This window comes from Anser anser (genome assembly GCF_964211835.1).
Source record: "Anser anser genome assembly, chromosome: 4".
NCBI classification, from domain to species: domain Eukaryota; kingdom Metazoa; phylum Chordata; class Aves; order Anseriformes; family Anatidae; genus Anser; species Anser anser.
This window is the reverse complement of record NC_139724.1, coordinates 66,664,191-66,676,323: the sequence shown is the minus strand read 5'-3', so window position 1 is coordinate 66,676,323 and position 12,133 is coordinate 66,664,191. Positions and strand designations below refer to the sequence as shown.

The window sequence follows — 12,133 nt, the reverse complement described above, 5'->3', positions numbered from 1 at the left end:
ATCCGTGTCTACCGTCTGCCTTCAAAACTAGGGCAAACACCAACATCACTGGACTGATTTTCATTCCCCTGTTGTCAAAACGGAGTGTGATCCTGTGCCTTACATGCACTAGTCGAACAAGCGAGTGCTGTTAGAGGAGTTTTTATAGGACTGGAGAAAAGTTTTGTCTGCCTCAAAACCTGCCTGGGTCACAGGAAAAAGATGTTACTTCTTACACATTGTTCGTAGCTCAGCCATACGTGTACAGCCTCCTTCAGTTGCAGGATAACAACGTCTAACTTGTGAACTGCAACTAGAGTTTGAGGGTCTGGAGTTTTCACCATCTATTTATTTTATAAATAGAAGGCAATAAGACCTGGTGGTTCTATTAACAATGTTTAAGTGCTTCACAGTTAAATTACTTTTTTTTTTCATAATTTATACACAGATCTTGCAACTCCTTTCCTGCAAATTTCTTTCAATCCCAGGTGAGATTATTATAGGGAAAATATCAGAAAAAATTTACAGTAAGAGTGTTTTTAAAGCTTGCTCCCTTCATGTATAAGCTCAAAAAATATACACATAAGTGGACCATCCTTTTTTTCAGAAGACTATGTTTGCAGTTAGCTTCGTTCATCTCATTCTGGGAGAAAAAAAAAAAAAAAACCATGTTTCATCCATACAGTAAAGGTATGAAAGGATGGAACCACGACCATACCAGCGAAGTCACAGGGCTCTTACCAGCTGACCTGGCACAAAGGATTTCTTTGATGCCTGTCCAGAAGCAAAAGAAGCTGACTTGAGAAACTGCTGCTCGATGACTCGGTCACCTCAGTTCCTGTGCACAAAGAGCTTCATACCAAGCAAGGGTGATCAGATTGATTTCCCTAGATATGTTACATTTGAGGACTGATAACTGTAAATTGGTAACTATAGTTAATAGTACAGTCAGGCAATTTTGTGGCATCTTAAACAATCCGAAGGACTTTCAATAGTTTAAGGTTACATACGACTTGAGGCTTTGTTTCTGTGTTTTGAGATGGGATAATCACAATGAAGTAAAAAACAGAATGAAGAACATATCACCTTTCCTTTATGTTGCCTTTCAGAATTACCTCAGACCAAGATTTTGCTAATAGGAACTCTATTCAACAGCCTCCGTAGCCAGACAGATCGAGTCCCAAATCTGTGGGACTATGAGTATTTCACCACAGACAGTAACATCACTGAACAAACAACATGCAGGAAGACTCCTAGGCTCCATGGGATGAATATGTACTTTTTTTCCCTTAAATGAATCAGTAAGTCAAGTCTGAGCAGCCACAGAACAGAAGGCTTTTACTCAATAAACAAGTATTTCAAGTACCCTGTTAATGTCCAACAGAGGTGAGAACTGGAACAGGAAGGACAGGGGCAGGCTGGAGAGAAAGGCACATGGCACCCTCCCAACTTGAGGACACTTCAGTGTCAGAGTACTGCAGTTATTGGCGCAGTACAGCTCTTGTAGGTGTCATCGAAAACCTCTGGTGAACGCTCTGGAACTGCTAATTGTATCAGGACCGTCTGTAGACAAGGTCAGAATGGTTGATCATAGGGAAACCTTCAAAAAGGTGCTATAGCTTCACTTAAACTAACAGCCTAAATACAGCTAACAACAGTCACATGAGACTTCCAGATTTCCAGAGCACTTCACCCTAATTTAAGCAGCACAGTCCTTCAAATAAGCACTCTCTTTTCATACACAGCAGCTGGTTTTGAAGTTCTAGCTACATGGTCTCTCTCCGTGTAAACCTCCTCATTGCCACAGTGGTCTGAACAAGGGAGAACAGGAAGCTTCCAATACCAATGAAATACAAAAAAAACCACCCAAGCACATACAACATCAACCTACATGTACTCCACAAATCCCAGGTGAAGCAAGAAAGCTAAAAGGAGGATATTTTCTTCTTACAGAAGGAGCAGCTGATGAACTACTGGCCACATAGCTGGATTTCAGCAGATCTTCCCCCATGGGGAAGGCAGGTTGTTTGATTCTCTATGTGCTTGCATTATCTGCAGTCAAACCAATCCTCTTATGTGTTGTTACATTTTCAAAAACGTTACTGTAGCTTAGAAGTAATATGCAAAGAAGGAGAAAAGGGCTTTCACTATTTTCCATTCCCTTGTGACACACTAAGGATGACCTGGAAAGATTTTTTTAAATCTCTTGACTCCCCTCCATGTCTGTCTAAAATTAGACAAAAGATTGATTTAAAAACTTACTACGGGCAAACACAAGCATCACGTACACATACAAATCAATGCTACAACTAGTTAAGCAGCAATTAAGATAGTGAAAAAAATAAATTCCTTGGGGTTTCTGATGCTTTTAAAGACTTCTCTCTCCAGGGAATCACTTCAATAAACAATTTCAATACATGCTCCCTTCTGAACTATACTGTGCTAGGAAAGAAAAAAAAAGTTTTATTCCACTCATTTCTCCTGAACTGTATTATATTTTTGCAACATTTCAAGTCAGTAACTGGGTTTTCAGAAAAGCCCATATGTAGAAAGTTTCAACTGTAAATAGCAAGCATTTCAGAAAACAATGGGTGAAACCAGCATTGAAACAGGATTTTTCTGGCACTTGACCACATTGACGTTACCCTGAGTTCATGAATTTTAATTAGATTTGAAGCACAAATAAACCAAGGCCCAACAAAACACAATTTCCCTTCAAACAGCATGTTATATATAGACAGGTGTATGGCACAAAGGCTACAAACCAGTGAAAACTTGAACAAGGTAAGGAAAACCAAAAGATATTTAAAATACCCACCAAGTTTGATTATAAACAAATATTCATTCACATACTTTGAATCTTCACATGAAATGTTTTATACCAAAATGGCATGATTTACATGGGGTACTCAGTTTTAAAACTAAGTAGAACACATTCTTTTGAATGGCACTCTGTGTTATAATGTAAGTTTAAAAAAAAATCTAACAAAATCCATCTTTTATATTGTCAGATTATTATAAATCAGGTGCAACTCCTCAAACAAACAGGCTTCACAGTCATATACACACATCATAAACCTAACTGGATTCTACATTCACTGTTAATCCTAATGTAGGGTTAAACAAATACCTTTTGCATTTTTTTGGGATCTTTCTGCGAGGTTTCTCTGATGGGTACTTTTCCAAACAACTTCCATCCCACATCATTTTGTTTCTCAAGTCTTGCACTTTGCTTTCTGGTAAACAAATTCCTACAAAAAAAAAAAGGTTTGATTAAGAAAAAGGGTCGATTAATTACAATAAACAGAAGGACATATGATTTGCCAACCTCATTTATCCCAACCACACAAGCTTCTCTTGTGTTTGTGGTGGCAGGGACTGATTCTTATCCCCAAGAGATATGTTATACAGCATTGCCACCATATGACAAACAACTTGGTTAAATAAGAATTTTTAGTAGATAAGTAAGTTTATTTGTCATTTTCTGAAAGTACTCTTCTTTTTTAGCCTCCCTCTACATCGCTCAACCTCAGTGTTTTAAAGTAAGACTAAGAAGCTAGATCTCTTGCTGTGTAAACATTCTCTACCCACCTGTTACAACAGATTACTACCCAAAAATCACAAAAAGGTTGCAGACTTAGCAGCCTTTTACTGTGTTTGATCTGCTCTTATAAAAGATTGTTCAGATTGTTTTTCCTGAATAAAATTAAAAGCAGCTATCAAAACACATTAATTCTGAAGTCTCTCTGAAACGTCTCGGCCAGCTTATGCACCGTACGTACCGTCTGAAAGCCAGACGGTACGAACTGCTGACACAAAGGAGCAAAGGGAAATTGGCTAAGTTTTAGATGAAACAAAACTAGAAGCCACTGAAAGTTAACTCGTTTTTATTGAGGCTGTTAGTTCTTAAATCAAAGCTATGTGCCAAATTGGCATCTCCTCACCGCAGAGATGTTCTTCCAAAACAGGGCAGCTGGTAGGGAGCAGCCCTCCTGGCTCCCCCAGGAGCACAGCAGGCACTCCACACCCACGGGGTTATTAAAACCAGGATTCCCTTTTGTCCCACCGTCTAGTCCAGCAAATACTCAGCAATGTCCAGGTTAGTTAAGTTTAGTACCAGAAGGCGTGGGAGGTTCCCCCCCCCCCAACAAGCTGTGTAGGTTTTCATTCCTCCATTTAAACAGAAAATAAAACTACTCCGATGAGACAAAAGCTTTTTCACTACTTCCATCCGCACGCAGCTATAGCACCTTCCTAGCACAGATGCTTCCAGTCTAGCACTACTGTTTTTCCTCGCTTCCAATTACCACCTTAATGCCCAACAGGCTGACCCCTGCAAGTACAGATTGTTTCTTATTCATAAAGCATGGCAGTTTGGGAAATAAAACTGTATCGAACATCATGTTCTAAATGGGCTGAACTCAAGTCCGCAATAGGAAAGATACAGACAAAAAGAAGTTATTTTTCTCGGCCACCTTGGATCAGCTAACACGAACAGTATCATAAATACACCACCAGAGATAATACAGCTAGGAATACGGGAGAAATGTTTAGTAGGAGGAAAGCAATCAAGGCACAAGCATCAAGAGTGCACCGAAATGTATTTTATAAAGTTGATAGGGTGCGCTGCCATCCTTCAATATGCCTGTATTTACACAAATGATCACATGCTTCAATATCACAAGGGTACGGTTACCTTGAAACCCAAACCAGGAACAGATTATCATATTAAAAGATACGACCAAGGTGTTTAGGTACAGAAATCACACAAAGCAGTAAGAGCTGATGTCAAAGCTAAGGAGTAAGGAGTTTAAGGAGTTTGTACACTTCTACAAACCCAATTTAGCTTCCCCCACCCTGTGACATAAAATAAAAAAATCAGATAAAGATGTAGGGGAAACAGACAGGGAAACACAAACCTAATGACATCCCCCCCACCTTTTTTTTTCCCCCCAAAGCATGAAATCATAATTCTGGGGGTAGATTACTGGATCGACACCAAAGATTTGCTTTGTCTCTACAACTAAAACTACAATGCAGTTATGAAGCTCTCCAGTAGTTCATCCTTCAAGTTCTAACGCTACTTAAAGATTTATAAGCTAATTAGAGCGTTAATCAGCAAATTCAGCTACACTGCTACTGCTGCAACTGCTAGCGCTGGGAAAAAGAGACTGGCATAACAACAGCTTCAAAGAAAGCTCTCTCTTCACCCCACCCCAAGTTCATATACATGACAGCCTGAGGTGATGAACTTACAGGATCATTTGAGACAGCTGCCACAGAAAAAGCGTAAGGAGAGACAGAAGTGAGGTTGCGCATGTTTTTTGTTTCTTTGTTAACTTAAAATGAAGAAATTTCAAGCAAGATCTAAAAAATATCTGAAATTAAAAAGATTTTGAAGGAAAGCATGACAAAAAACATCACCAAAACCACTCCAGGCAAGAAATGATAGACAACACAAGACAGGTTGGTTGTTCTTGCTAACAGGTTTTCTTTCAGGTTGTTACTACCTACAAAGCAAACAAACTAAATTCAAGACTACAAACCATCTGCAGAGAAAACTCGAACTTCCAGCATCGGACAGAGGTGAGAGCCACACCTGTGCGACAGCTCTGTGCACATTTAAATGCCCTTTGGCAAGAAAAAGGCTTTCAGCACAGTTCATTAGAACTGGAAAAATAAGACAAGTAGAAGACTAGCACGCAATTTTCTTTCCCTATCTACTCACACTAGAGGTTTCTAGCAAACGTCTACGCAAGCAACAATCCTCCCCATCTCCTTTGAAGGATTTTAAGAAGGACAGCAAGCTACAATACATCATTATCTTCAGAGCAAAAATAAAGATGAATTGGGATGATAAAGTATAATAACCCTCAGCTGGAAGTGCTGCTCTAAGACAGAGTTGATCTCACATCCTTGCTTTGAACCAATTCATTAATACAATCTCTCTTCCCTTTAGAGGGAGCATCTTACTAAGTAATCTCTTCTACTGCTCATCTAGCAGATGGCATGATACTTGCTCAGCTCACTGTTCCCTCTGTCTGCACGATTTCCAGGGCACCAGGCATCTCTTCCTCTCTTTACACCATCAGCGATTTCCAGTTCTTTTTAATTTAAAAAAAATTGAAATGAAAGGACCGTGCATGGTCAACACACATTCCCCACTCTGAACAGAGCAACTTACTCTTTACTCTGCCTTTTTGTCTCTTCCCTGCTCTCTGTCTACACCTAAGTCCTGATGTTTTGCTGGTGTCCAGGCTCTTCATGCACTCTTCACAAGCTCCAAGCAGCACCCAAACTTCCAAAAGACAGAGCGTTATCAGGAGCAGCAAACTGGCACAATCAGAAGTAGAACTGTAACCTACAACCTGCTCTTCTTTTGACTGAGGAGAGCCAGCACTGGTAAATCCTGATCTGTCCCAGATGGGAACAAGGCAAAGGTAAACCACATGGCAGTCAAACTGGGGTGGGAGGAGCAGAAGGGATGCTGCCCCTTTTGCAGCTCATTTTAGAAAACTTAGAGAAAAAAGAAATACTATAAAACGTTCTGTAGTCCAACATATGCAGAACTTTGCAATAAATCAGAACATCACCACAGGATCGTGATAAAACCACCACCTGAGTGCAAGGAAGGGATGATTTTTGCCATACATATCAGCACATATAATTCACAGCAAAAACTTTCATTTGTCTGCTACTGTAACTCAAAAAGGATTTCTTTTCCTCCTGTGCTTATCTCCTAAGATTTAAGAGTCCTGAGCAGCCTCACTCCTGCACAAATATAACTCACCAAAAACTTCAGCTCCAAATGCAGTATGTTTAATGAGATTCTAGCTAATGGAAAATGCAGCTTGACAAAGTCCCAAAAATTCTTTATTAGGAAAATTAGAAACCCCATTTTCACTCCAAGGAAAAAAAAAAATCACAAATCCTAGTGTAAAAGATCTCAAAAATTAATTAAAATTGTTCTAAGACGCAAATTAATTAGAGATCTTAAATGTAAAAAGGGTTGACATGCCTGGAAAGAAGATCTCATGATTATCTCAGTCTCACTGTCTTCTTCACAACCACTAGAGCACCCCATCCTGATTTACAGCTGGGATATTAACAGGAATATCTGACATGATGCATCACGTCTGCTGCATTGTTACCGTGGAGCCATGGGTTTCATTTGCATTCCCATTCAACGTGTGAACTATTTTACACTAAGTGTCTGCAGCTGCTTATTTTAGGAAAGCCAAGGACAGGTCACATTTCAAATACAAAATTACTTTTGCACCATTCCCTTAAAAACACTATTTGGCACCAAATCAGTGTTTAACCTTGTTTTAATTGAGCTGTGGTGAGATGACAGGAGAGATTTTAATTCTAACTTCTGAGTAAATGTTTACATACGTACAAGGAGCATCCTGCGATACAAGAGAGACAGACAGAGAATTCTTCCCCACGACCATCCTGCACCACTGCTGTATACTGACTGACCTGCCCAGCTGCTTCTTTCGTGGGGAAGGGTGGAAGGTAAATACTAACAGCTACATTCAGCCGTGTCTGGAAAACCTTACTTTCGAGTAAAACCTGAGAACCATTTCACAGGGGTTCTATAAGCACTGCTGAGATAAAGTTACTTAATGGCTGCCATACACACACACTACACGTTCACATAGTGCCAGCATTTTTGTTGCCCCCTTTGCTGTCATGGTCACACTGAAGCCTCAATCAAAAAAATTAGAAACGCTAGAACCGCATCAACCACACAGTGGTTTGGGTTGGAAGGGACCTTAAAGCCCACCCAGTTCCAGCCCCCTGCCATGGCAGGGACACCCCACCAGACCAGGCTGCCCAAAGTCCCATCCCGCCTGGCCTTGAGCACCTCCAGGGATGGGGCACCAACAAATGGCCCAGATGAACTTATTCACACAGCGCCTATTAAGGCTTTTTAAAGTTTGTTTCTAAATATCACTACCAAAGCAGTTTATCTATTTCTGTCCAATTCTTTCTAAAAAGACAGGAGGTCTGCACACACAAGTGCCAGCAGCTACTGCTGCAGGAAGAGTTTGTAGCCCTGTCCCACAAGCTTTCAGGAATTCCATTTTCTCCGTTTCAGCTGTGGCTTATCCCACTCAAGGTTAGTAACCAAGTCTCCTCCCAAAAATTCACCCCTCCTCCCCTCTCCCCAAGTTTAGTATACAAACCTATCCACTAAGAGGAGCACAGACAGTGCTGTCATGGTTTGTGCTGCCAATCTGGCCCAGATCTCAGACTCCGCTGCAAACCTACTCCATGAAGTCCTCTCTAGCCAGGCAAACTGCACTGGGCCCCTGAAATACCTCTGAGGTTCAGTGCTGCCAGAGTCAAGGAACTGTTGGACATGGTGCTTAGGGACACGGTGTAGTGGGTGATACTGGTGGGAGGGGGATGGTTGGACCAGACCATCTTGGAGGTCTTTTCCAACCTTAATGATTCCCTGGCTCCTGCCAAGGAATCCTGCCCAGGCTGGGCTCCTGCTGGGCATCAAAGGGCAGCCAGCGAGGTGGGCACATGGACATCCACTGCCACCTGCCAGGCGCACACACAGGTGTTTTCCCCAGAACTCCAAGACACACCGGTTGCCTGAAATAAAAGGGCAGAGGAGCTTAGGGGTCTCCAGGAAATCTGACATTAATGATTTTTAACTGTTTCGCTGGTGACATTTTCACGTGGCTCCTGAGATGAACTTCTAAAGACCACGCTGGCATTCAGCACGGAACAATTGTTAGGAGCAAAAGGAAAAGGAAGATGGCACGTGCTGCTCTGTGGCAGATTTCTTCAACACTGACCTAGCATAGCGATTATACTTGCAAGTATACTCGTGTTTTAATGGGTTGCTTACTCTTAAAGACAGATGCTGTAAAGAAACAAGCCTGAGAATCACCTAGAGGCAGACACTGACCCAACCCACACACACACCGATGCTACTTGTTACCAGCTTTTACCCAAAATGATTTGTAATAGCAAGTAACTTTTTGTTATGAGTGTTAAAAAAGCATACAACATTTCCTGCTCTCACAAAGCATGCTCACGTTCAGACGTCAATTAGTCTTCCAATTAAGAAGGTTATTTTCAGAAGACAAGACAATTAGAGTAGTCATGTGAATGAACAACTGGAAGAACTTACCAGCCTCTCGAGGAAAGCAGATGAAAGATAAGAGCAGTGAAGAAAGTTCAGAAGGTTCAGACTTCGTCGGACAAAGTAATCTTCAAAGACAATTTCAAATGAGTATCGGACTTGCACGTGTTCTTAAAAGGCAGGAAAGAAACAGAGGCAAACCAGCGTTCCTTCAGTTTATTTTGGAGGAAGATCCTGAAATTTCCTGATAAGTCCAAACTAAATGTGCAACGAGCACTGAGGTCTTGAGCCCCTTGGTCTACGCAAAGGCAGTCAAACCGGAGTGCATAACGGGCTCTCTAAAGAGCTGGACAGTAAGGAGATACCGGTCATGAGAGCTAGGTAAACCCACATGTTGAGCACATAAGCACAGTGTAAAAAGAGATGTCTCCAAAGATGTTATTCCACAAGGCATCCAGAAACCTACATTGAAACAGGGCATTTTAAGCAATGCACAGCACCTATGAAGCAAAAATATATATTAAGAGAAATTTTATTAAATGTTTGTTGCAGACTGAGGAAAAATGCCCAGCCATCTTTCCAGGCATGGCACAAACTCAATTAACAGTGTTTGGGAAACACTCTTACACCGTTACTGAATTTAGGCAATAGGTTTAATATTTGTTTTTTTTCTCATCTTTCAGTAACCTTTTGTATTCTGCGCTAATTATATCCTACATAATTCACCCTCAATTAATTGGGGAAAAAAAGATTCTCACCTCTAGCAGCTTGCATTCTAGCCACTTCAATAACTTCCAGAGGAATAAAAAATAAAAAACTACTCTGAAAAATCAGCAACACACTGTAATCACAACAATTTTGGTTACCTGATCAGCAGAGGAACAAGACTCATACACATAGCTCATGATGGCTAGGGAACTGAAGGACAGAAGAAAAAGATCTTATAAAAAAAACTACTCAAAAGGCCCTAAGGGACCCTAAATCTACATTCTTAGGAGCACGTAGGTCAGCAGCTGGTACCCATGACCAGGTAACACTGGTTTCTGGGAATACTTCACTCAAGGCAATCGCTGTTGGCTCTCACATTCAACCTTCCCAACCACAGACTGCCATTCCGTCACAATAGGTTTTGCAAACCTGAACTTTTCAAAAAACAAAGCATCATCCCAAAATATCCAAGTATTTTGGCTACAGTAAAGAATCTCTGACAAATTAGAAGTCAGGCTTTGAGTAAGATTCCAAAATCACACGCAAAAGCCGTGTTTGAAGAAATGTACCTCACAGATACCAAAACAATCCAACAGAAGTAGAGCCAGGCAGTCTAGAAGTTGGCCTCCCTGACAAATGTTTAAGAAATCCCTATCAAATTTTATAAATGAAGTTTTCCAACCACCAACCCTCCAGTGTGCTTGGTCTGTTCAGTAGGAACCCAGAATAACGGCACCTGACCTTTCATACGGCAACAGATACCTGCAGGTCTGAAAAAAAAATTGAGGGCGACAGTAACACAATTCAAGTTTGCACCACATGAGAGCCGAAAGCTTGCAATGGGGTAATTTGGAAATCTCTTATTAGATCTCCAGAAAAGAAAAGGAGGGTTTAAACTATCAAGAGGACTACAATGTCCTATGTTTACTTTTTTCTCTTAGAGGGTACCCCTCAGTTCAGAAGAACACAAAGCAGAGCTGCGTGTACTCAAGCGTCGAAGACGAGAAAAGGTAAGTGAGGCTAATCCTGAACGCTTAGCAGTAAAGACCGGCTGTAGCAAACCAAGGACTATTTTTCACATGGATGACGTGCAGTGCTAATTTACCAGGCAAATTCTGGGGACTTCTCAGAAACAGGAGCTTCTGCAAGTTGGGACTCCCATACAGAAGCAACATTCGGGTCCAAGTTCAAACTATTCAATTCAATCAACTACACATAATGGTTCTTTTCTAGTTGGCAAAATTCCCAGGTATTCCAATGTTACCAGAATAACCCAAACTTCTATTCCCAGAGACTGAAAGCAGATTGCATCATTGATCTAAAGTACTATTACCACACAAATCAAAACCTGAATGAATACACTAAATACCACCCTAAGCAAGAAGGTGAACCTGAGTCAGCAGTAAGACCTCTCAGCAGCGAAGACTGAATGCAGACTGGGTTCTGTTAGCAGATGAAGAGGAAAAATGATTAACAGCTCTGCTTGTTATCCATGAGAATATCCGCATCCAGTTTGGGGGCCCTGAACTAAAACACAGATCAGTATCTGGAGAAAGTCCAGCGGATGACCCCCTTGATTGCTGAGTGCTGAAGCCTACAAGACACAAAGAGGGATGCTGAGAGGTGGTTTGTTCAGCCTGGACGATCATTCTCTGAGATGCACACGGGCAACATAGCAAGTCGCTGCAAGGTAAACTCCATCTGGACAAAAGAAAAGAAAAAGCACAGTGGTAGTAGCTAAATCCTGGCCCACATACTCCAACAGGCTGTGGTAACTCTAGGGTCAAACCTACTCACAGCTGCAGGACAAGGCTCTGAGCAGCACGAGCTGCTGCAGAAGTCAGCCCTGCGCCGAGCAGGAGGTTACACCAGGGGGCTCCAGAAGTCCCTTTGGACCTAAACTGCTCTGTGACTCTGTTTTGGAAGTGCTACAGCTCAGGAATTGGAAGTCTGAGCACTACGTAAATACACTGTCTTACCTCTTGATTGGTACCCAGGTCTTGCATTTATCCTGTCAGCTGTCGGGACAAGGTGTGAATTATGATTTATCTACTGTATTTTTTAGATATTGTTCTTACAGCATAGCTTGAAAACTTTTGAGGTACTTTCCTTAATAACTACGTAGAGATGCTTAGTATGGATACCTCCTTAAAGCATCACTGTAATAATGCCTGAACTGAGACCAACAGTTCACAAGTAAAAATTCACATTTTTTTTCTTGGTTTGCCATGTCAGCAAACTCAGTATTTAACAGAACTCAGACTACCCAGAGCAAGGCATTAACACCACCTATCCCTGCTCCAGAAAGCCCACAGTCTCCATATACTATTTCTGTCAAAA

The 12,133-nt window shown here is 41.3% G+C and overlaps 1 protein-coding gene across 3 annotated transcripts in view; it reads right to left on the bottom strand.

The window, feature by feature from the left end:
- The window catches only part of TBC1D14 (TBC1 domain family member 14), a 66,748-nt gene that overhangs the window by 41,868 nt on the left and 12,747 nt on the right, over positions 1–12,133 (bottom strand). For all 3 annotated transcript variants that reach the window (XM_083834492.1, XM_083834490.1, XM_083834491.1), the window contains exon 3: positions 3,110–3,230. In XM_083834492.1, the coding sequence (XP_083690618.1) occupies positions 3,110–3,230 (121 nt within the window). The remainder of the gene's footprint in view (positions 1–3,109; positions 3,231–12,133) is intronic.